Source organism: Varanus komodoensis, unplaced genomic scaffold (genome assembly GCF_004798865.1).
Source record: "Varanus komodoensis strain SLA01 unplaced genomic scaffold, ASM479886v1 scaffold25, whole genome shotgun sequence".
Taxonomy (NCBI): domain Eukaryota; kingdom Metazoa; phylum Chordata; class Lepidosauria; order Squamata; family Varanidae; genus Varanus; species Varanus komodoensis.
In genome coordinates, this window is record NW_025335661.1 from 515,301 (window position 1) to 536,310 (window position 21,010).

Sequence of the window (21,010 nt, forward strand, 5' to 3'; positions counted from 1 at the left end):
CTAAAAGGAGAGAGCATGACTACATCTGAGGGAGCGGAAGCCTTTTTATATGACTGTTCACAAAAGCATATGAGCTGTTTAAGTTATCACAGACTACCTACCGAGTCAAAAATAGCTATCTACAATGGTTTATTTCCAAAAACAGACACTAATAAATACACACTTCTTATTATAAGAGAGATATAACCTTTAGCACTTTGCAGCTTATCTGTGATACTGTCAGACAAAAAGCATGAAATCTTCCCTTTGCCCTCTAATGTAGGAATCCAAATCCAACACCATCCCCTTCTACCTAGAAATCTGCTCTAGCTCTATAGAACTTTTTCATCATTTCTGAGAGTAATGAAAAGACCTGTATCCATATCACACCTCCTTCCATACACCATGCTTCAAAATACACAGTTTATTGTTTCAGACGGTTTCCTTTAAGCACACTACCTTACCACCACATTGTTTCTCAATATTTTATCACATAAATAACCTTTGATTAAAGTTATCCATCTTCAAACCAGCAAACTACTTTCCACTGCTATCTAAGGGCAACAAAAATGTTGAACTGTGCCATGGAAGAAGCATAAAGCCAGGGCAATTTTCACAGGCTCATTAAAACCCCTCCCATGCTGAATAGGCTCTGCCTCCATGACCTAAGACAATGGTACTAAACTGTGGGAGAAACTATTGTGAAAGGGATTTCAGATATTCCTATCTTGAAGTTGTATAGGAACTTCAAGCCAACTTAATTACTAAATACGAGCTTTTAAAGATGTGTCTGCACAAATTCTTACACTATACCTGACTGTAGAATGGCCCTGTCCTGTCACTATTTAGTTTCCCCATCTTAATTTCCCTGTCTCAAAGTATCATTAATGAGGTAGTAACCCTTCCACAAGTTAATAATGCCTAAACACTGTACCTATGATTGCTGCTCCAAGCTTTAATATGTTGACCATACAATGATGCAGCAACACATTTTTACTTATGCTGAGAAGAACAGTACATGGTTATTTCTGAAACTACCTTTCCTGCCCCATCAAGTTGCCTATGCGTATATTCAGAACTTTTTTAAAAAGGCTAGCCAGGGCAAGTGCTGCTCAGAAGCTCAGGAGAAGCATACATTTACAGGAAACCTGTGGAAAGCAGTAGCAGGACAGCACACAAAACTCTAACTGCAACAGGGGCAATAGTCCAGATGCACTGAACCGACAGCTTTGCATCTGTCAGACTTGTATATGGACCCTAAACCTAAGGAATTTTGCTTTCCCATGCCCCACTCCCTCTGTGCAAGCAAGCCCCTCTGATGTCAGTTTTGTTTGTTTTGGGCAAGTATGAAGAGTAAAGTTGCTACTTGGCAATATTCTTGAGCATTTTGTTCTACAGCACATAGACATTCCATCTTACTAATAGTATGAACACAGCTTGCAGCATGTGTGGTTGGAAGGCTGAAAGAACATATCGCACAAAGATTACTTAGCCAGACTGAGCATTAACAAGTTCTGAGACACCATTTGAGACCCAGAAGGTTTAAGATCAGCCAAACTCCACCAACAGTTGCTATTCATGTAAGTTTCCATGAACTGACTTCTCCAGAGGCTTTGTTGTCACTTTTTAGTGCTTTTCACACTGCAGCAAAATTCAATATATTTCAGGAAGCAGCAAATTTGGCCCCAGCAGGTGAGAGATGGCATCCTTTTTTTACTACTATCAAGCTCAGCCTCCTGTTCCCTTTCCCCTTTGCTGCAAACAATTAACTTACAACAGAGACCCAGCTCTGCTTGTTTCAGTTTGTGATCTTGTCCTTTTCATCCTTTGAGATGAGGAGGCTGGATCTCCCAGGTGAACTTGTAGCTCTCTTTATCACTTCCATCCACCTATCATGTGAGAAAAAGGACAACATGCAAGACATTAACTAGATACCCATTTTAGCCACATCCATCCTTCTTTAGCTACAGCTGGTTTTGGCAGAAATATTAAAATTTCATATTGCATTTTACATTTCCAGTAAGATTAACATTTTGGCTGACTTTTAAAATGTATTTTATTGAAAGAAGAACCACAATATCCCATCTACCACATAATTCTGTAAGAATTATGTCTGTACAATCATGCTAAGTTTGTTACTGTTATGCAGGAGAAGGGTAAAAGTGGTAGTTAATACCCTTCAGTTACCCTGTCTACCCTAAGTATATCAACCTAAAAGGGGTCACAGAACAAAAACAATGTTCTACAAGGAATTAAAAATGCCTTGATTTTCCTGTTGCTACTACATTCTATGCCTACAGAAACAAAAGGATTTTTAAACAATTTATTTCGGCTTTAAACTAGTCTCTTCATACATTGTAAGCAGTGATGTCTTTCAAATCATTTCCAACTCTCTTAAAAAGTAATGGATCTCTCTAGCCTAGCAAAACCGATTTTATTTGCTTGTGTTATCACATATGGGGATTGAAATATCTTACTGTCATATATTGTTTCCACTAGGAAAAACGGATGATGATGATAAAAACTATTGTCATGCCATTCCAATCTTTCTAGCTTTCTCTCCAGGCTAGAAAGATCTCACACCTTTAGATTAAGACAGCATCTCTGAGGTGGTTGCAAACTTCACTAAACATACAACTCTGTCTGAACTATTTTTGCACTAAGGTTTTGCACTACTTGGTTTCAGACAGATTTTGAACGCAGCAGAATCCACTGGCAACTTTTATCAGTTAATCTTGGAAGAGTGATAGAAAGCCTCTCCAGCAGGTTCTTCACTGTGCTAGAACAGTGATAGAAAGCATCTGTGTAAGAGCAACTTTGAAATGTGATTTTCTAAGTTGGGACTAGGAAGTATGTTTACCTCTCAAAGGTGTACTTGCTTTCTGCCCTGAAGAAATATACATGAGACTTAAACTGCAATTTGAAGACATAATCCTTCTGAATGCCATCTGCCTCCACAGGAATGCTGACTGTGTAACCAAGGAGTGGTAAACTGGCCAGTGGATAATCATCCTAGAAAACAACCAAGTTTATTACTTATTTAGTGTATGTTCATACCTCCATTAACAAAAGTTTCCACAATATTTTAAAAGTTACAAATAGCAAACATATCTTTTAAAAGTTACTACACAACACAGAATTTACTTTATATTTTACGTTAGTAATGTATTAAGAAAAAACAGCCAGCACACAGATGCCAAATACTGATAACTAGATAGCCTAACTAAAGCCATGACTGTAAAGCCCCAGGCTTCACCGGACTGGCCCTGTTCATTTCAAATGCTATTTTCCCCAACTTGATGTCCTTTCTTTAAGAATCGGCCTGCTAGCAATTACAGAAAGCCTGCTGTTCATTTTATAATCAGTCCATTTTATGCTGTGGACTGGCAGTGCTAAAAACCCTTAAGGCAGTGAAAAATTATACCTGCTAACTTAACCCTGCCATACCAGAGGGCTTTAATATAAATTAATGTAAGAGCCAGGATGCACTCACAAGACAGATGCAAATATTGTTTCTTATTCCTGTGTGTGCCTAATACCATTCTGGTTGTGCCATACCCATCTTACCTGATGTGTTTTGTAGAAGAACAGACAGAAGTTTGTGAAAACAACCCACAGCTTCTGCCAACCATTACTGTTTTTGAATTTCCTCAGAAGGTATCCTGATAACTGATTCTACATGGACGGAGAAAGATAGCATGAGAAGTTGTTATCAGCAGTCATTCTCCTTAACAGTGCAGCAAATGATCTACTGGTGTTGTATATTTGAAAACAGATTGCTGTCCCTAGGCTGTGATTCTCTAAGTCGGGGATTAGGAACCTGTGGCCCTCCAGCTGTTGTTGGACTATAACTCCGCTCACCACTTGATATTCTGGATAGGGTTGATCGGAGTTGCAGTCACATGTTCACCACCACAGCTCTAAAAAAATTGAGGAACAGCACATAAACATTTGTTTCAGAGCCTCTTTGCACGTCTATATATTCTGTACAATAAGAGCAAAAATTATGTTTCTATGGTGAAATTTCTTTTTACCAGTTCATTAAAGTACAGTATTTTATACTGTACTTCAAAAGTTCCATAATTCTCAGAAAGTGCATCAATTACTAATATTGATGTGGTTTATAAATTTAATAAATTAATAATATTAGGGATGGGTAAATTAGTGGCAGGCAAACCTGTTGGGATTCTCCAAACATCATCTAACAGTTCTATCTCATGTTCAATTTCTATTTACATTTTAGATTTTTCCTTGCATTGTGTTAATGGGAAAACTGCAAATCAAGCTGTAATCACATGTGAAATCTAAGTAGATTTCTTCTATAGACTAAAGTGAGGCTGATTCAGTAAATGGGATAAATTTGTGCAAACCAGGAAAATTGTACGAATTGAACATTAGCACATTTGGCAATCTGAATATTTTCAGCAGACATGTGCTTGTTGCAAATCTTATTTGGGGCTTTAAACAGGGTTCACAAGTTTTGCAAATAAAAATGAAATTCTCATACACCTCTAGCTAACATGGCAATCATGTGGTATGTGTTTGCCCTCTTGGACATTTTTGGAGATAGAATTAGTGACTTAGCAAAACAAATCTAACACCTCTTTCATGATGACATCACTTTGAACCTTTTATTCTCTTCTTCTTCAACATATTTGTTGGGATTCTGTTCTTTCTACCACAAAAGTACAACTCTGGAATGCTCAACCAGCATTGTGTTGGGATAGGTTTTTTTAATCACAGGAACTAGCAATGCAACCTTACCCCTCTTAATTGTTTTTAAGTTATTTAAGATTCTTTTCAATATGGAATTCATACTCATCCCAGTTTTTATCCACTAGAACAAGGATGACTTCTTTCCCTCCCCATCCACCTCTATTGTCCAGATAGACCATTTCACTGCTTCCTCTGGCTCAAGACTTATGGAACTATTACATAAAGGAAAAAATGTTGTTTAAGTCATGATTTGTTGGAATGTACAGAAAGGCTCTAAAGGAGCCCTCTCCTGGTTATCCCAAGAACTAATTTAATATCCAAACTATGGGTATTAAATGGCTACGTATGATACATATTCTTTATTCACCCTTTTCACAGAGTATCAACCTTCCTTGTAACTGCATGCATTCTACATTTCCATCCTGGCTAGGCCATATTGGTAATGGATGCAGTTCCTCCCACCACAAATTATTCATCACACTCTTAACTCCCACCTGAGCCCTGCTGTGAAAAGAGCACGGACTTAAATACATTGGTTAGTTAAATATTTTTCCCAGTTCATTCCCTGATCCACACAACATGCTAACAACTAGTGAGCAACACGGAGAACCTGAATTTTGTTAAAGACACAATGCAAGTGAAAGCAGACGATGTGAAAAAGAAAGGCACAGGTTAGGGACAACTAGGAGAAAGCAAAGCTCTGCAGAATACACAACAGCAATACCACATTTAAGGTAACATACTAGTACACTGAGGTCTATGCACATGAGATTCTCTGTGATCAAATCTATGGGGTAAATTAAACCCATTTAAACAATAAGAAATGGCATTGTGTATTCAAGATCATTGCCTATTTGTATGATAACCAAAGCAATTCACTGGACTGATTTTCACATTGTTTTTATTACATTGCAATTATATGCCACCTTTTTTCCCTCTTGTGAGGAATTCAAAGCAGCTTATATAGCTCCATTTTGTCCTCACAGCAACTCTGTGAGGTAGGTTGGGCTGAGAGCCTATGACTGGCCCAAAATCACCCAGTGAACTTCATGGCTGAGTGGAGCCTAGGACCTGGATCTTGCAGGTTGCCAGTGCAACGCCACCCCACGCCAGTTCTCCAACTTAAAGAAGAGACTTAGTCAATTGCCTTAGTGCTTCAGATCCTTGTTTCTACGAACTACAGCTAGGTTTAAGAGTTATAATGGGGATTTTACAAACAGAAAGTGATGATGCACATAAGTCCTCCTATCAACACTGAGAGTGGTAGAAGCAGCTTTACCTGAATCATGCACAGATAGTCAGACAGGGATAGGCTCTGGTTTCGGTACCAGCAAACATGGGTGATAGTGTTGGGCCGTTGACTCTGGCCCAGCAAATAGCGAGGAGGAAGCTCTGGAGAAACAGCAAGAGAGCAGAGAACTGAGCAGAGAGGGTGCAGGGCAGAGAAAGACAGAAAAAGAGTTTTAGATCAAGAAAGGGCAGTATTTGAAAAAGCCTGTTAAAAGGAATAGTATGAAAAACAAAAAGAAGAATGAGAGAAAGGCTGGGGGGAGATATGGAGGTGCCATAAGGTTCACAGTTTGTAGGCCCTAAGATGAGCAGCATAAGTGGGCACGGTACTTTGTGCAGAAAGCAGGAAGATTAACAATTTCCCAAAGACAGGAGTAGGTAATCTTGGAGGAAGAATTAGCCAGTGGACAAGATTACAGAAGTTTGATTACAGCCCAAAAGTTGGTTTCTACTATCAGTTTTTGCTGTGAAATGCTTCATTTAATGGCTCGATATTAATTTATTTTGCTGCATTTTTGCTGAAGGAATCTCCCTGAAACAGTGAAGTCCAGGCAAGTGGGAAAATATCACTTCATAGAAGCACCACTCAAAACAGCCTCACTGGGGATTTTTTGCTGCTTTTGAGGATGCACAAGAGCATAATCAGCAGTGAAAGAGAAAAGGATGAAAATAAAAAGAGGCATTACTTCTACAGTACTTTTTTTGGTAAACTCTTTTCCTTATAATTTCTCTCTCATTTAGCTCAATGAAATTTAGGCATGTAGTCTCAACTGTTAGGTTAACTGTGTGCCTCAAGTCCTAGAATGAAGAAATGCAGAGTTCTTTGTTAAAGTGTTAAAGATTGGAATGTAAATTGGAGGGTAGCTGTCTCTTTGTTAACTCAGCCAGTGGATCACACTTTCATCTGTCATGTGATCAGTTTGTATCACCCTGATAAAGGCTATGGTGGTAACTTATACATTCTAGAGAACTAACAAAGCCATAGTTACCCTGGTTCCCCGAAAATAAGACCTAACCAGAAAATAAGCCCTAGCATGATTTTTCAGGATGTTCGTAATATAAGCCATGCCCCAAAAATAAGCCCCAGTTAAGATCATTAGCCAGACGGATGCATTTAGTACATCCGTTGCAACACAATTCAGGGTTTGGAAAGTCATGATGATGTTCCAGAAGAAGATGACATGGCTGTATTTGAATAAATGTAGATTTTGTACATGAATAAATGAATAAATATAGCTTGCTGAGCTACTGAAAATAAGACATCACCTGAAAATAAGCCCCAGCGTGTCTTTTGGAGCGAAAATTAATATAAGAGCCGGCCTTATTTTTGGGGAAACACAGTATATGGATTAAGGGCCTACATTTAGGTTCAATAACCCCTGAGTGAATATAGCTATCTTCTCCAAAATGTATGTATCCCATAAAAATCACACCATTGGCCTTTCCTTTCAAAGCCAATACATACAGTAATTTGGAAAACACCCATGAATCACAGATCGATGATTATTTTAGTCTGGGAACTGTACGATAATCCTATAAGCAGCAGATTTCATCCTGAAAAGGTTCTTATAATCTCCTGCAGGACATATATTTTAAATCAGACTCTGCCTGTCTCCCTAGAAAGCCTATGAAGAAAAGGTTTAAAATTAGCAATTACCATGGCAGGAGAAGGTTGCAAAAACCAGACAGGAGCCACAATACTTGACATTCCCTACCCAGCTGTACATGTGTGCAATCTTTTTGAAAGGCAGTGGCAGGTTATAATGTTATATTCCCCAAAATGCCACTGTACAAATGCAACTCTGAAGCACGTAACTTCTCTTCTAAGACAATCTGGGGACAGCAAAAGTATATACAACATCATGCAAACCCAGGCTTTGATAGTCCAAGCACAAGCCGTAAGATGTGCAGAAACAGTGCCTGAAAACCAGAGATTTTTAGGTAATCATTTTTGGCTTTTCTCTTTTTAATCTTCTTCCCTCAAAGCACCCCTTTGTTAAGGACATGATGGAAGCATGCACAAACACACACAAAGTACACATTCGAACATCTGGTAGCCACTCATTCATCATGGAAAATCTTGAAAGCAATGAAGGGATGGTGGTTAAAACAGAGTGCAGAGAGAGCAGCGACCAGGACAAAGTGGTAAGTGAAAGTGGTGTGTGCGCTGCTGCTGGGTACCTCGACGGCCACACTGTGATCGGTCATGGAGACACTGGTGTTGCGGTACCAGCAGACATGCATGGTAGTGTTGGCACGGTGGTGACTCTGCCTGTCCAGGGAGCTACGAGAGGAATGTATGTCTTCTTCGGACTCCTGTTCTAGAGAAACCTCATCTGAGGATCCTGAGGGAGGAGAAGGGAGCAGACATTTAACAGACTATGGTACATGGATAGTGATAAGCGGCAAGGACCCAAAACTATATTAGCATCTTCCTCTAATAAAAGGAAGTTATTCTGCTTCTGGCATCCATGTCCTTGAAAATCCAAATTTTCTTGTAGGATATGACACTTCATAGCCATTACATAGGGAAAAAACATACTGTAATATATGTAAGTACAAAATGTTTGATTGAAAGCATCCTAACTGGATCTGCTTTGTAGTGAGGGAGGTGGCATCTACTGGAATGCAATAGGTTGCTTCAGTGGCCATGGGAGAGACCCAATAGGTAAGGAACATTCTCAGGAAATCACAAGGTATGGAAATCTATTCAACAATTTCCCTACTTTCCCATGTAAAGGGTGGAAAAGGAAGCTCACACACAGCCAATTCCAGAATTATTACTAACTGCTAGAGGTTCTTATTTGCCAAGCCTGCAGTATCCAGAGCATCAGGAAGAAGTATTGAAGCTTGTTTAGTTAAAATGCTTGTGGGTTACATAATTTTTACTACTTCCATTTCAGGGATGCATGCAGAGCACACCACTAACCCAAGAGTCAAAAAGCTCAACTGACATGATGTTACTCACTGTTAGAACGACTGCACAGAGAATTTTCTAGAAACATGTCAGATTTCTCAGTGGTTTTCTTGGACATTTCAATTGCCATATTTAGATCTTCCATCCATTTCCCCATTTCCAGACGAGTGCTGTAAAACAGAGGACTGATGGCTGAGAACAATGTTTTTGGAGCTCGGTCCCAATACAGAAGGAAATGCACTGCTGATCAACACTTGCTTCCTATTATTCCCAGTGGAATAATAAAGTTTTCTGTTAAAGTCTGCATTTTGGCAACTGGGGGGCTCATCTCAACAACTTTATATTACACCCAGATTCAAGCATGAACAACAACATTATCAAGATTGTTTCCCATTTTTCCTGAAAAATCTGAAGTTACATTGGGAAAAGAAAACACAGAAGTGCACATTAGTGTCTCTCAATCAGGTTGCAGGATGCAGATATCTTTTCCTGGTTGTTCTTGGCTAGAAGCACTACTCCAGGCAGAGTATAGGAAAAAGAAGGAGGCAGCTTTGGAGTAGCATGATCCCCCATCCTTCCTTTCTTAGCTTGAAGTAAAAGTGGAGTGGTGCCTGCATGTACACAAACATTCAGTGTCATCAAAAGATCTGTTTTACCACCTGTTGTTATTTCTGCCTTTTCATAAGTGAGTACCAGAAAAGGACTTACCTTGCTGCCACTACTATGGTTTTTTGAGCTGAATAGATTGTGAAGCAATGAGGGACAGACCATTCATTTTCACTTTCTTCCACCTACAACAAGAGAGGTGCATGATCACACTGTGAGCACAGTATACATCTATGCTGTGAAAGAAAAGAAAGACTTTGGTGAATTCACATCTATTTCACTTCTAGTGGGAAAACTATCAGCTACAATTACACTGCTGCTTCAGCAATTGGTAACTGCACATTAGCTGAAGCACACTCACTAGCAACTTACTCACCGGAGGATCCAGGACAATCAACTGAAAATCAAACACAGACATACAAAAAGTTCCATTAAAGAGTGAGAGGGAATGCAATGCCTTGGTGTGGAACACCACACAGCACCTCCAACTACCAAACAATAACACCACAAATATAAGTTCTGATTTCTTTTTCTCAACTACTCCAGTGCCAGTAAACGTACAGTATTTACTGTTCCAACTCTCATGATCTAGGCAAGATGCTTATGTATAGAAATGTCTGAAGAAAAACTTTAGAACCACCAGGAACACCCAATTAACAAAGAGTCTTTGAAAGTTCAATATAGAAAGTTGAAGTTCAAATTATGGTGACACTATTTTAATGCTTGGCTTCTATGCGAATAAACTCTTACCAGCATCCCATGTAGAGGAAGATGACCATGAATTTTGAATTGGTTGGTACCAGTGACTCCTTTGCTTGTATACAGCAACATATCTGAAAACTGAAGCATGGAAAGATTTTTGCTAAATTGAAGTATACCTTTTAGGAAAAGAAACCCTTCTCTCTTGTCATGGTCACAATCACTTTATTTATATCCCACTTTTTGGTACACACTGCACTCAAACTGGTTCCCAACAAAAGCAAGACAACCCCCCTCCCGCTCCACATACAAAAAACATAAGCCATCATTCACTATGCACTGTCTCCATATAAAACACATTTATTTATTTATACTCTATCTGTTTTACTTCACTAATTTAGCTTAGTATTAACAATGGTTTTTAAAAATCAACTTCACTCCAATTAATAAATCAGGATTTTGCTATTATGATTTCCCACTGTAATAGCATTTTTTTTTTCATTTAAACAGCAATTTTCAACCTTGTATTTAATTCACACAGGATCACAGAAAATACTTAAGCTTTTCTGTGCATAGTTAAGACCAAAGAGGCTGACCACCTGGAAAAGGCCATTTTTGTCAAGGCCTCCAATACTGTCCCTGTCACCTGACTCCATTCAGGAAATGGAGTCTGAGCTTAGAGTCAGTGCTTGGGATCCACCAATGCAATTGGCCACTTCTCATAAAAGGGATTCACATTGTACTCAACAGTGTATTGAGTGTATTTTGTTTGTAAAACTGAGACATTCACATAAACAATCTAGTCCTCAGCAAAATGCAAGACTGAAATACATCTTTCCCAAGCCATCTGTCACAGTACCGAAGAAGAGTAAGCTCTGGAAAGATTATTGTGGGTCACAATCCTGAGCAAAGAAATCAACTCACCAGAAAGAACATCCTTTGCTGTAATCCCTTTTTGGTCAGCTTGTATAAGCAGCCTTCCCTGATAAATTCCTGTGGAAAAAATATCAAAGCTTTATTTTTCTCAAAGTCGATCAGTTTTGATCTACTAACCCTTTCAGTGTCATCCTCAATCCAAAAATGTATGCAGTACAAGAGGTTGAAAAACAACTCTCTCAGGTAAGTTGTCAATTTGATACTGCACTAGAAATGGCAGTTGCACTAATATGCAGAGTGTTTGTAAGATGGCTGTGGAACTAGTGTTCTGCCATAACTAAGAATGGCTTAGGGTCGCCGCAAATTATATGAGTTCCTCTTTCTTTATAAAATACCTATTAGCAAAAGTTTCCAATGTTCCTCACTGATATAGCACACAACCAGGAGGGCTGAAAGTATTCAGGAAGAAGCATGGTGAGTACATAAAGACAACCTGCTCAGCCATATGTTCATCCATCCTATGCTGGTCCTTGTCATCTCAGGACATCACCAAGGACTGAGGCACTGAAACTATGTTGCTGATCCTAAAATTGAAAGCCCTTCAAAAAACCATGCCTCAGCACTACATTTTAAGATCCATACTGGAAAAACCACATCAGTAAGTACAAGTATAATATTTCAGAATGATTTGGTGTGCATGTTTCAGTGGTGAGATCTGCTTTTGGCAATAGCAGCATGGTCTTTGCCAGCCCCAAAATAAAGCAATAAAATCTAAAGGCAGCATCCTCTATAGGAAGCAAGCAAAGGCAAATTCAGAAATGCTGCTTTCAGTACATAGGACTTAAATGTAAGCAGAAAAAGAACTGCCTACTCTGCCAGCTGCTACAAGGTTATCGATGCCGAGCAGGTCATGCTGCAACTCTGTGAGCTTCTGGAAATTTTCCAAACGGATCAGGCTGTTTTGAAGTTGCGACGTCATTTCTGTGATTTCCTTCAGTGCATCTGCAGAACAGAAGAACCAAAAAAAAGAAAAAAAAAACCCACCCATGCCAAACCATCAGATGAAAGCAGTACTAACAAGACTACAATGTTTAGTTTAGCACCAATCAAAATACTGCAGAACTTTCTAAAGTGTTTCAGTATCACCTTTGAAATAAAATTGCATGCAATTATCAAAGGTAGGACTCTTTGCTGAGAAGTATAATTCAACTTGGATACATGCACTGATCACTCAGTAATTACAACCTGCGTATCCAAAATGGTTTCTAGATTAACTAACATTTTGTTAAAGGAGGTGTTTGGGAACACATACTTTTACAACTCCATAATTCTTGCTTCACTTCATTTATAAGATGTTATGCAGCAAAATGTTAGTATGTGTGGTATCAGACAGTTACAACAAATATGTCAGCCTTTTAATGTTACAGTTTCTTACTCAACCCTAGCCATTATTCCATTCTTCTGTGAAGGACAGCACTGTGAAACCTGTACGCAAGGCTCAATGTCCCTCTTAACCTTAAAAAAGCTGAAGGGTGGGGAGCAGAGTGGAAGTATGCAGTCAATTAATGCGCACTGTAGCATCTGTCCTCTTTCTAGCCAACAAAAGCCTGGCTAGACGGAAACAAGTCTTGCACATGCTTAGCATCCACTGTGCCGCTTTAGTGGCAGCAAAGGCTGATTATGGCTCCAAGCAGTAACAGGCACTTGGAATAACTCTACAGGTGGTGTGACCACTTGTTGCTAATGGCACAATGATGCAAATAGGGGGTGCACTCGGAGGCAGAGTTCCAGGGATGCAATTTCTATTTCCCTTTGTTTATTACAAAGGTTGGCATCAAAATTTCTGTGCATCAAAGGAAGAATATTGTTACTGGAAGATCAACTAAGAAGTCTCCAAACTGTGGGGTGTTTCAAAGGCAGGTTGTGACATTCCTAGGGGATTTGCTTTTCAAAAGAAAAGAAAGAGTATAAATTCCATGGCAATGCCCATAAGACCCTGAACATGGAAGCTTATAGTTACCCAGTGTGGACTGGGAAGTGCAGCAGAGACAACTGTTGACATCCAGTTCTCTCACCCTGTATTTTCCACTAAATGGGCTTTTTGCCCAGATAACTGAAGCAACATGGAGGGAGGGAGGACACATCTGGAGAGGTGTAAGGATAGGTTGTATACTGGCCTCTCCATTCTCCTAACCTGCAGCCAAAATGCCCCATTTTTCCCTCTCCAAGGTTGGTTTCCCACCCTTCCAGAGTAGCCAGCACAGTTCTTTTCACATCAGAAGTGAGGGGGCAGGGGAGAGAGGTTGGAGCTCCAACAGCTAGCTCTGAGATCAGAGCACGGTTTCCAACCCCACAACTGGGAATCCAAACTATCCTATAACCTTGTAGATGTCCAGGAGCCATAGGATTATACCCTAGGCTAGAAACAGCCAAAGTAGTCCTTTGAATCAAGTCCAAATGCTTAAATATTCAGTTAGTTTTAGCTCACAGATCTTGATATGGCCGCTTATTTCTGCTCTTTTTTTGGTAAAGCCAAGTATTGTTGTTAAATATCAATGGATGATTTAGGACAGCATCTCTTAGAAGACTAATCTCAAAACATGTATTTAATACATAAATACCACAAAAAGTTTCAGTATAGCTGCAGTCACAATTAAAAACTACCAATTTCTTGTCAGCTTTGCAGCTGTTAAATTAGCACTAATGCCTACCTTCAGCACACAATGTATCTAACAATAATTTTCAAGGGAAACAATAGTCATAAATCATACTTACTACAAACTCTCACCCCTAGCAGTGCATTCAGGGTATAAGCAGTAACTTTTCTTTATAGGAAGACTGAATGATTCATGTAATTATTGAAGAGAGAGCACCATCTTGGAAATGTTTGGTAAGTGGGCAAGCTATCCTGAACAAATATTTTGTTTTATACTTCCTAAAAAACCCACAGTGAAAGCCACAAAGTTTCTAGTTTTGTGCTTAAAATAATTTTTGCTAACTGAAGGATTTATGCCCTGACATATTTACTGACATTGTGTCCAAGAGTTAGATTCTCATAATGCTGTGCTCTACTTTGCAAAGAATGATGGAAAACAAGGAATTAAATGCAGAATACAAGCCCAGGAAGTGGAACAGAGGACTGAGTAATAGTCTGGGTCTGCTTAAAATTTTCTACAACCCTAATCTGCCTGCAGAAATTGTCCTTCCCACATTTGCACTTCGTTTTCTATTCATGATTACACAGATCCTTAGAGCAGCCAATTTTACCCACAGAAGAGGCACAAGGAGTTGTGCTGGGCAATGATGTCCTTCTCTAGCCCCCCCCCCCCCTTTATTTGGTATGAGTCAGTCTTTAGCTCAATGACACAGTGCTCACAGAGGACAACACTAGATACAAGGACACAAGCTCAGGTATTTCTACAGGTGACAGAGCTAATTATTTAGACACTCTTTTGAGGTATTCAGGAGAACAGCATCAGCCAATTGGAGCCCACCAATTTGTTTTGGTTTCTTGTGAGGTACTAGAGGTCAAAGGAAATGAAATTAGATGATTCAGCTCTGCAGCAATACAATTTCCATCAAATGCTATCAATCGGCAACATAAATAAATGTCAGCATGAGGTTTTATAGCGATTTGCTTGATCTCACTCACTCCTGCAGTCAGCGTAGTCTCGGTGATCTGCTACGTAGTGTTTGCAAAGTCTCCCCAGGATCAGCTTGTAGTGCATTAACCTCTGGATAGGTTTGAGCAGGAAAGTGTTGAGTGGCAAATAACAAACCTTCTGGAGTTCAAACTCCTTATAAACCATTTCCAGTTTCTTAATGCGTTTTGTTGCTTTCTCTAGTTCTGTCAAGACCTCATCGTGTTTCTGCAGATAACTGGTAAATTCCTGAGGAATCAAAGAAGATGCGGCCTTGAGAAGAGGCACAATAACGTTTCAAACACACTGTTGAGCCTATCAATGAAATAACGTTAACTGCGATATTGGAACAAATACTGAGGGAAACACATGTTCTCACTGTGGTTTTTTTAAACATACCCATTCTGACCAGAAAGCAACCCAAATATATTACTTGCCATCATTCACACACACACACAGGTTGTTTACCTGTACCTATAGTTTTTGGGTGATCATCTGTACATTCATACACTCAGCAATCTTCTACATCTCAGCAATTTTTGGCAGAACTTCCCCCCACCATCCCAACACATATGTGGTCTCACCACTTCCCCTTGGTTCTATGAGTTTGCTGCAGCAGTTAAGAACACAAAGAGGATCATGTATCTCCACACTGGCAAAGGGGCTGTTGGTGAGTTATGTGAAAGCCGAGATGACCATTCAAAGAACTACAGTGACAGGTCAGCAAACAATCTTTTATGGATGGAAGTTATTTGTATTTCCAAACCTTTAGTGTATGCATATTTCTCAGCATAACATCACCAATTCGTTGATAGTCTCCTTTCACGGAAGCATTAGAACGCCCCTCCCTACAATTGAAAGGAAAAAAATTAAATTCTAGGGAAAACTCTAAAAGTGCTTTTCAGAGACAGTCAATAAAATTGTTTTCCAGTGACTGAAGGATACAAATTGCAATTATGAAAGAAAATAAAGAGCACCAAAACTGTTTCTAGCTTTTTTACAGCAAACCCTGCAGATCACTCCAATGTATTTATTTGTATTTATCAGAAACAACAAAAAGATAGAAAAGCTAAATGTGAACATAACAAGATGGTGTATAAGCACCGTTTTTTGAAGAATGACATTTTTGAAAGGACTTCATTTAAAAAAAAAAATTACATACCCACAATACTTTACTTTCAACTCAGAAATAGTAACTTTAGGCCAACCATTTCTTAAAATTAAGGGGGCAAGACCAATCTAGACTAGCACTGTTTAAATTAGCATGAAATAGTAAGGAAGAAACGCCCATTTTATCTTCTCATGTAATGTAAACCACATGCAAAAATTTTTGTGAGTTTTTTTTTTTTAAGGTTTCCTTTAGGAAGACATATTTACACTGTAATATCAGTTGTCCCAGATATTGTCTTTGGGCCAATTGTTTACTGACTAAAGATACAACTAAGAAAATACACAACAGCCTTTGATTATTATACATATGTCCCTTTATCATTCTACTAGTTTCTCCTACAAATAGAAAGAACCCTTACTCAATCTCTGGAATGACTGTGTACTCACTGAAGATTTAGAGCCCACGTTTCATGCAGATAGGCAAAAATCAACCTCTGGGGTGATTTAATTAAATATCTGTAGCTACTACTAGAGGAAAGGACTTTTCATCAAGTATTGGAGAACTTCAGGAATGAAATATTCACTTTCACAAATGCTCATATATGCTTACCAGAGTGCTAGCCGTTGCTCAAGCTCTTTCAGAAAGCCTCTATGGAATTCATAAATGGGGTCTATATTAGAGAAGAACAAGGTCATAAGAACTTCAGGCATCGCATTCTCCTTGATAACTGCACTGCGGAACCACTGAAAAGGAAAGATGAATAAGAAAAAGGTGGTTCATTTCCTTTGGTCAGTGCCAGAGTGTTAGTGCCAGATAATCCAGAAAAAAATGTGAGGAAATTTTAAAAATACCACAAAATACCAGGAAATTCTAATTTATAACTTTACCCGAACAGTATGTCAGTGTAACATGCATCTCCAACATCTGCAGGAGGAGGTCGTGATTATCACTTCTATAAATAGGGAAGAGTCAGACACTCAACAAAGTTCTCTTAATATGAAAACATTGGCCTTGTCTGGATGATTAGGATCTTGGTTTAAGCAAGCCAAGATATACACAAGTTTTAGATGCTTGCATGTAGTTGCTTGACTCCTTGTTTTTCATGAGTTAATTCAAGAATTTGAGTTAATTATAGCTTCCTGTGACATCTAAACCAGGAAGTTAAATATGTAGCTATGATTTAAAGTTGGCTTTTGTATTTGGCCTTGTTTGTAAGCCATCAACCATAGTTGCACTGTTTGTATGTAACAGGAAGTCAAAGTTAAGTGCAGTTCCTACCATGTTCGTTCACTCACTCATTCTCTCTCGTAAAGCAAGGAGCCAAGTAGTCAAGTGTAGGTCCTCTATCTTCTGCACCTACTGGCTTATTAAGCCAGGGTTTTGGTAGTCTGAATCAAGTCAGGAGAAATCAATGAACAGAATCTTCCAAGTGTGTGCTTAAAATGTAAAAGCAAGGGACCATGATTTGGATTGAGACCAAAAAGCTAGGGGAAAAGTCTTCTCCCTAAGCATCTCTCCCCCAGTTTATAGCCTTTCCAGATGTACCTATTTCCCTTGCAGGTAAACAAGCAGAAGTATGAATTAATTTTCTCCTGTAAGCATTGTGATGCTGATATGAACCAACTCACTCCAAACTCACAGCTGCTTTTACATTTAAAAGGCCACAAGAAATGCTGTTCATGAATCTCCCTTATCATACCTAATTTGGTCCTAAACAGCAGCTATTTTGGATTATCGTTCAACCACCAATAAGACTTTCAGTGAAGATATTTGCTCATAAAAGAAACAGTTTAAGCTTCAAAATAGACAAGATTGCTCATGAAATATTTCTGTCATGACTTTAGCATTAAACAGAGAGCTAAATAATATCTATATATTTTAGATGAATGCTAGAAAAGAGAAAAAGAAAAAACATAGGATGATAGGGTTGTTTTAAAATTGAAATGGCTGTTCCCAAACTACCATTAGGTGGAAGCACCTCTACATGGGGTCATGAAACAGTAATTCTTGCAACTAGAAATCTGCAAGGTTTCTAAGTGAATGGGTGAATGGATACAACAAATTAGATTCATTAAAACAAAAGGAAAAAGTGCCAAGAAGATGGAGGGGCAGAATAATAAAAAAGAAAGTGTTAAGAAATGATTTTGCTCCACTCCTTGAAAGAGTAGTAGCTGTAGATTACATGGAAAAAAGATGATTTAGTTATAACCTTGTTTATAATTACTCTTTGGGGAAATACAATGAGTTGTAATAGGTTTAAATAACTTACTACAGTTAGAACTTCTAGGTCTTTTAAATAAGTTCGTTCAGTAGCAAGAATTTCTTTTGCAATGAAATATGCTTTATCTGCTGGGTATCTCTGAAAGAAACAAGCAAATCCCAAATAAATGAAACAGAAAATGGTTCTTATTAACTATGAACTAGGTTAAGCTGTAGTAAGACTCTTTGAAACAACCAGATGTAGCAATATAGTAGATAGTTGAAATAGTGCTCTCCTGCTGTGAATGGCTTTGAAGTTGCCTTTTAAAAATATTTGAAGCAACTATGCCAAAATTTGGGAAACTAAATCCTGAATCTGTGCTGTGAATGTGGGTTTCATTAAACCACAGCTTGACCCTGATCTTCAACTAGTTGAATACAGCATAGAGCTACCGACTTGCAATAGGTATGGAGACACTGCGCATAATAACCCCTATTTTACAGATAGAATAAAAATAAGAGCTGAATTGATGGGAATGGACATCCTCATTATGAGTGCTTATGAGTGCTGATAAGAATCATGCTGACTGACGGGCACTGCATCTGAATATGCATATAAACTCCATTCATTTGGTACCTGGATGAAAGATTTCTAATCTAGCTGGGTGGCTTCGCAAAGTACATTTGCTCCCCACCCCTGAATGAGTAAGATAGATGAGGGATGAGGGACACTTTTTGAGTTCTACTGTTTTTCTATGGCACAGGTGTCAAATCTCTTTGACTTCATTGGACAAATTCAGTTTTGGACAATCTATCAGGGGTCACATTCCACAGGTGGGCTGAACGCAAAGGGACAGGTTCAAAAATACCAGCCTAATTTAACTTAATTTTAAATTAATTAATTTTAAATCAATTGCCAATAAGCTGCCAATTTCAACCTTATAGAATGTGAAAAGGTTATGCAAAGGCTGAGAAAACACGAAAAAGGCAGTCAGAAGAAAGGAGTATGGTTATCTGGACAAGTCCAAAGGGCTGTCCTGGATCCGCAACTGGTCTGGATTTGGCTCATGGACATGAAGATCAACACATATGCCGTATGGCAGTGGTTTTTGACCAGCACTGGCCCACTGGCATTTCCTGCTGGTCCATGAAAGAACTGCTGTTATGCACATCTCACTTGCCAGGACCAGCGCAGGGCTAGCTGTGCTCTCGCTGCTGATCCCCCACCACTTCCTTGGCCAAGGAGGCTGGGGAGCAGTAGAGGCAGCTCAACAGGAGCCAGCTGGGAGCCACATCATGCTTGGTCCACCCTCTGGGAGCAGCCCAGAAGACCAGGCCTCTTCCTTTTCCTGCTGTGTTTTCTACTGGAAAGGAAAATGCTGAGGCAAGATTGTGCTGAGGGTGTTTTCTGAGCCAGTCTGTGCTGGTTTGTATGGGGGTTTGAGTGGGTGGGGTTCATTGTATTTTAATATTTAACATTATTAATATTATTAAGTAACTTTTTTGATTTTGCATTGCTCTGCTGTTAATATCGTATTTGAAATTGCATTTGCTATGAGCATAGTATTGCATTTATATTGATTTTGTATTTTGCTACTGTAAATTTTTGATAGAGTGTTCTTGAAAAGAAGCAATAGCACATTCTGTGATAGCCTTATTTGAATTACATATTGCTCTTCTAACAAGATTGTCTAGCTGTTATGTGTGCATCTATGCAGTCATGTTGCTTTGAACAGGCTTCTGTTACTTACTCACGCTGAACATATGTAAGTAGAAATTAATGAAGTCACAAAGTGGGTTTTGAAGAAAAAGTTAATCTAATCTCCAATGAGAAAGATTCAGCTTTGCATCTTCCTATATGATTTTCAATATTAAAAACCCTTTGTTTTTACACAGAGGCCAACCATAATGTTCCTATATTTTGTTATATGCAACTGGAAAAATTTCTACATTTTTGCAGGGGGGTAACTTCTATCCATAATGCTAACTTTCTTTTTGCTTAAATTTCAGAACCTGTCTTTTGTTCTAAACAGTTTCACATTTATCATGGTTACATCAACAACTGGAAACAATATTATTGTTAATCAAGCTAAATAGCCTAAGGGTTGATAGAATTTGGTAAAGAAACAGAAAAATTTCCACCCATTCCACCAATGTGTGCCAAAAAAGGGGAAAAACATTTTGGAAAAAGAATAATCAATTATTGGATTACAGCAGAATACTAGGAGTCAGTTTAAAAATATTTTATTAAATTGTATTTCTAGTTTTACTTATAAACACTCCTCTCAAGATAGGAAGGCCACATATTCTTGGAATAAAAAGAGGCATTAAATTCATTGCTATGAATGAGTATGACAAAAGCCATGCCCCTTTTAGGAATTCAAAATACTTGCAAAGTGTGGGGTACTTCATTTTTCATTAATACATTCGTTGGAAAGTCTTGTTGGGGGAAAAGATGTGTGAAACAGTTGTAAGATAATGTTTACTGTAGCCCTTTTAAGAGGACTACAATATGGCACAGATCAAGTACTAACATGCAACACAGAAAACAGCAATCAAAGTTGAAAACCATGCAGTGAAAAGAAACAGAAACTGTACTCCTCGTTAATGAGAATCTCTTTCCTATTACCTTACGTCTTGCTTCATCCTCTTCTTCTACCCTGGCACCACCAACATCACTCAAGACAGGACTCAAGAGGGGAGATGAACCCTGGGCAGGTGCATTTATAGTCATATGAACTGGAGGGTTCAAGGTTGTTGGACTTTTCATTTTAAACGAAGACAGGTGAGGACCTAAGCATCACATTAAGAAACAAGAAGGGGAGGGAGGAAAATAGGTTAAGGATTTCAATTTTAGTAACATACCAGTCAAATCTACATTGTACATACAAGCAGCTGTTAGCCCCAATATTAAGAAACTAGCCCTCAAATATTTGTAAACAATCTTTGAAAGTAACTGACAGAACTTCTTGGAGT

General features: G+C 38.7%; 1 protein-coding gene across 13 annotated transcripts in view; it reads right to left on the reverse strand.

Moving 5' to 3' along the window:
* Positions 1-26: 26 nt before the first annotated feature.
* Positions 27-21,010, reverse strand: part of FARP2 (FERM, ARH/RhoGEF and pleckstrin domain protein 2) — an 84,516-nt gene continuing 63,532 nt past the window's right edge. For 2 of the 13 annotated variants that reach the window (XM_044432662.1, XM_044432660.1), the window contains exons 14-27: positions 20,664-20,827; positions 18,105-18,194; positions 16,445-16,578; positions 15,491-15,572; positions 14,736-14,973; positions 11,955-12,085; positions 11,132-11,200; positions 10,259-10,348; positions 9,611-9,693; positions 8,954-9,072; positions 8,167-8,330; positions 3,547-3,654; positions 2,840-2,991; positions 27-1,868 (exon numbers count right to left, since the gene is read on the reverse strand). In XM_044432662.1, coding sequence (XP_044288597.1) covers positions 1,778-1,868; positions 2,840-2,991; positions 3,547-3,654; positions 8,167-8,330; positions 8,954-9,072; positions 9,611-9,693; positions 10,259-10,348; positions 11,132-11,200; positions 11,955-12,085; positions 14,736-14,973; positions 15,491-15,572; positions 16,445-16,578; positions 18,105-18,194; positions 20,664-20,827 — 1,715 coding nt within the window. In that variant the 3' untranslated portion in view covers positions 27-1,777. Of the gene's footprint in view, positions 1,869-2,839; positions 2,992-3,454; positions 6,115-7,150; positions 9,745-10,258; positions 10,349-11,131; positions 11,201-11,954; positions 12,086-14,735; positions 14,974-15,490; positions 15,573-16,444; positions 16,579-18,104; positions 18,195-20,663; positions 20,828-21,010 lie in introns of those variants that run through there. The other 11 variants (XM_044432664.1, XM_044432661.1, XR_006414970.1 and 8 more) reach the window with 11 other exon arrangements.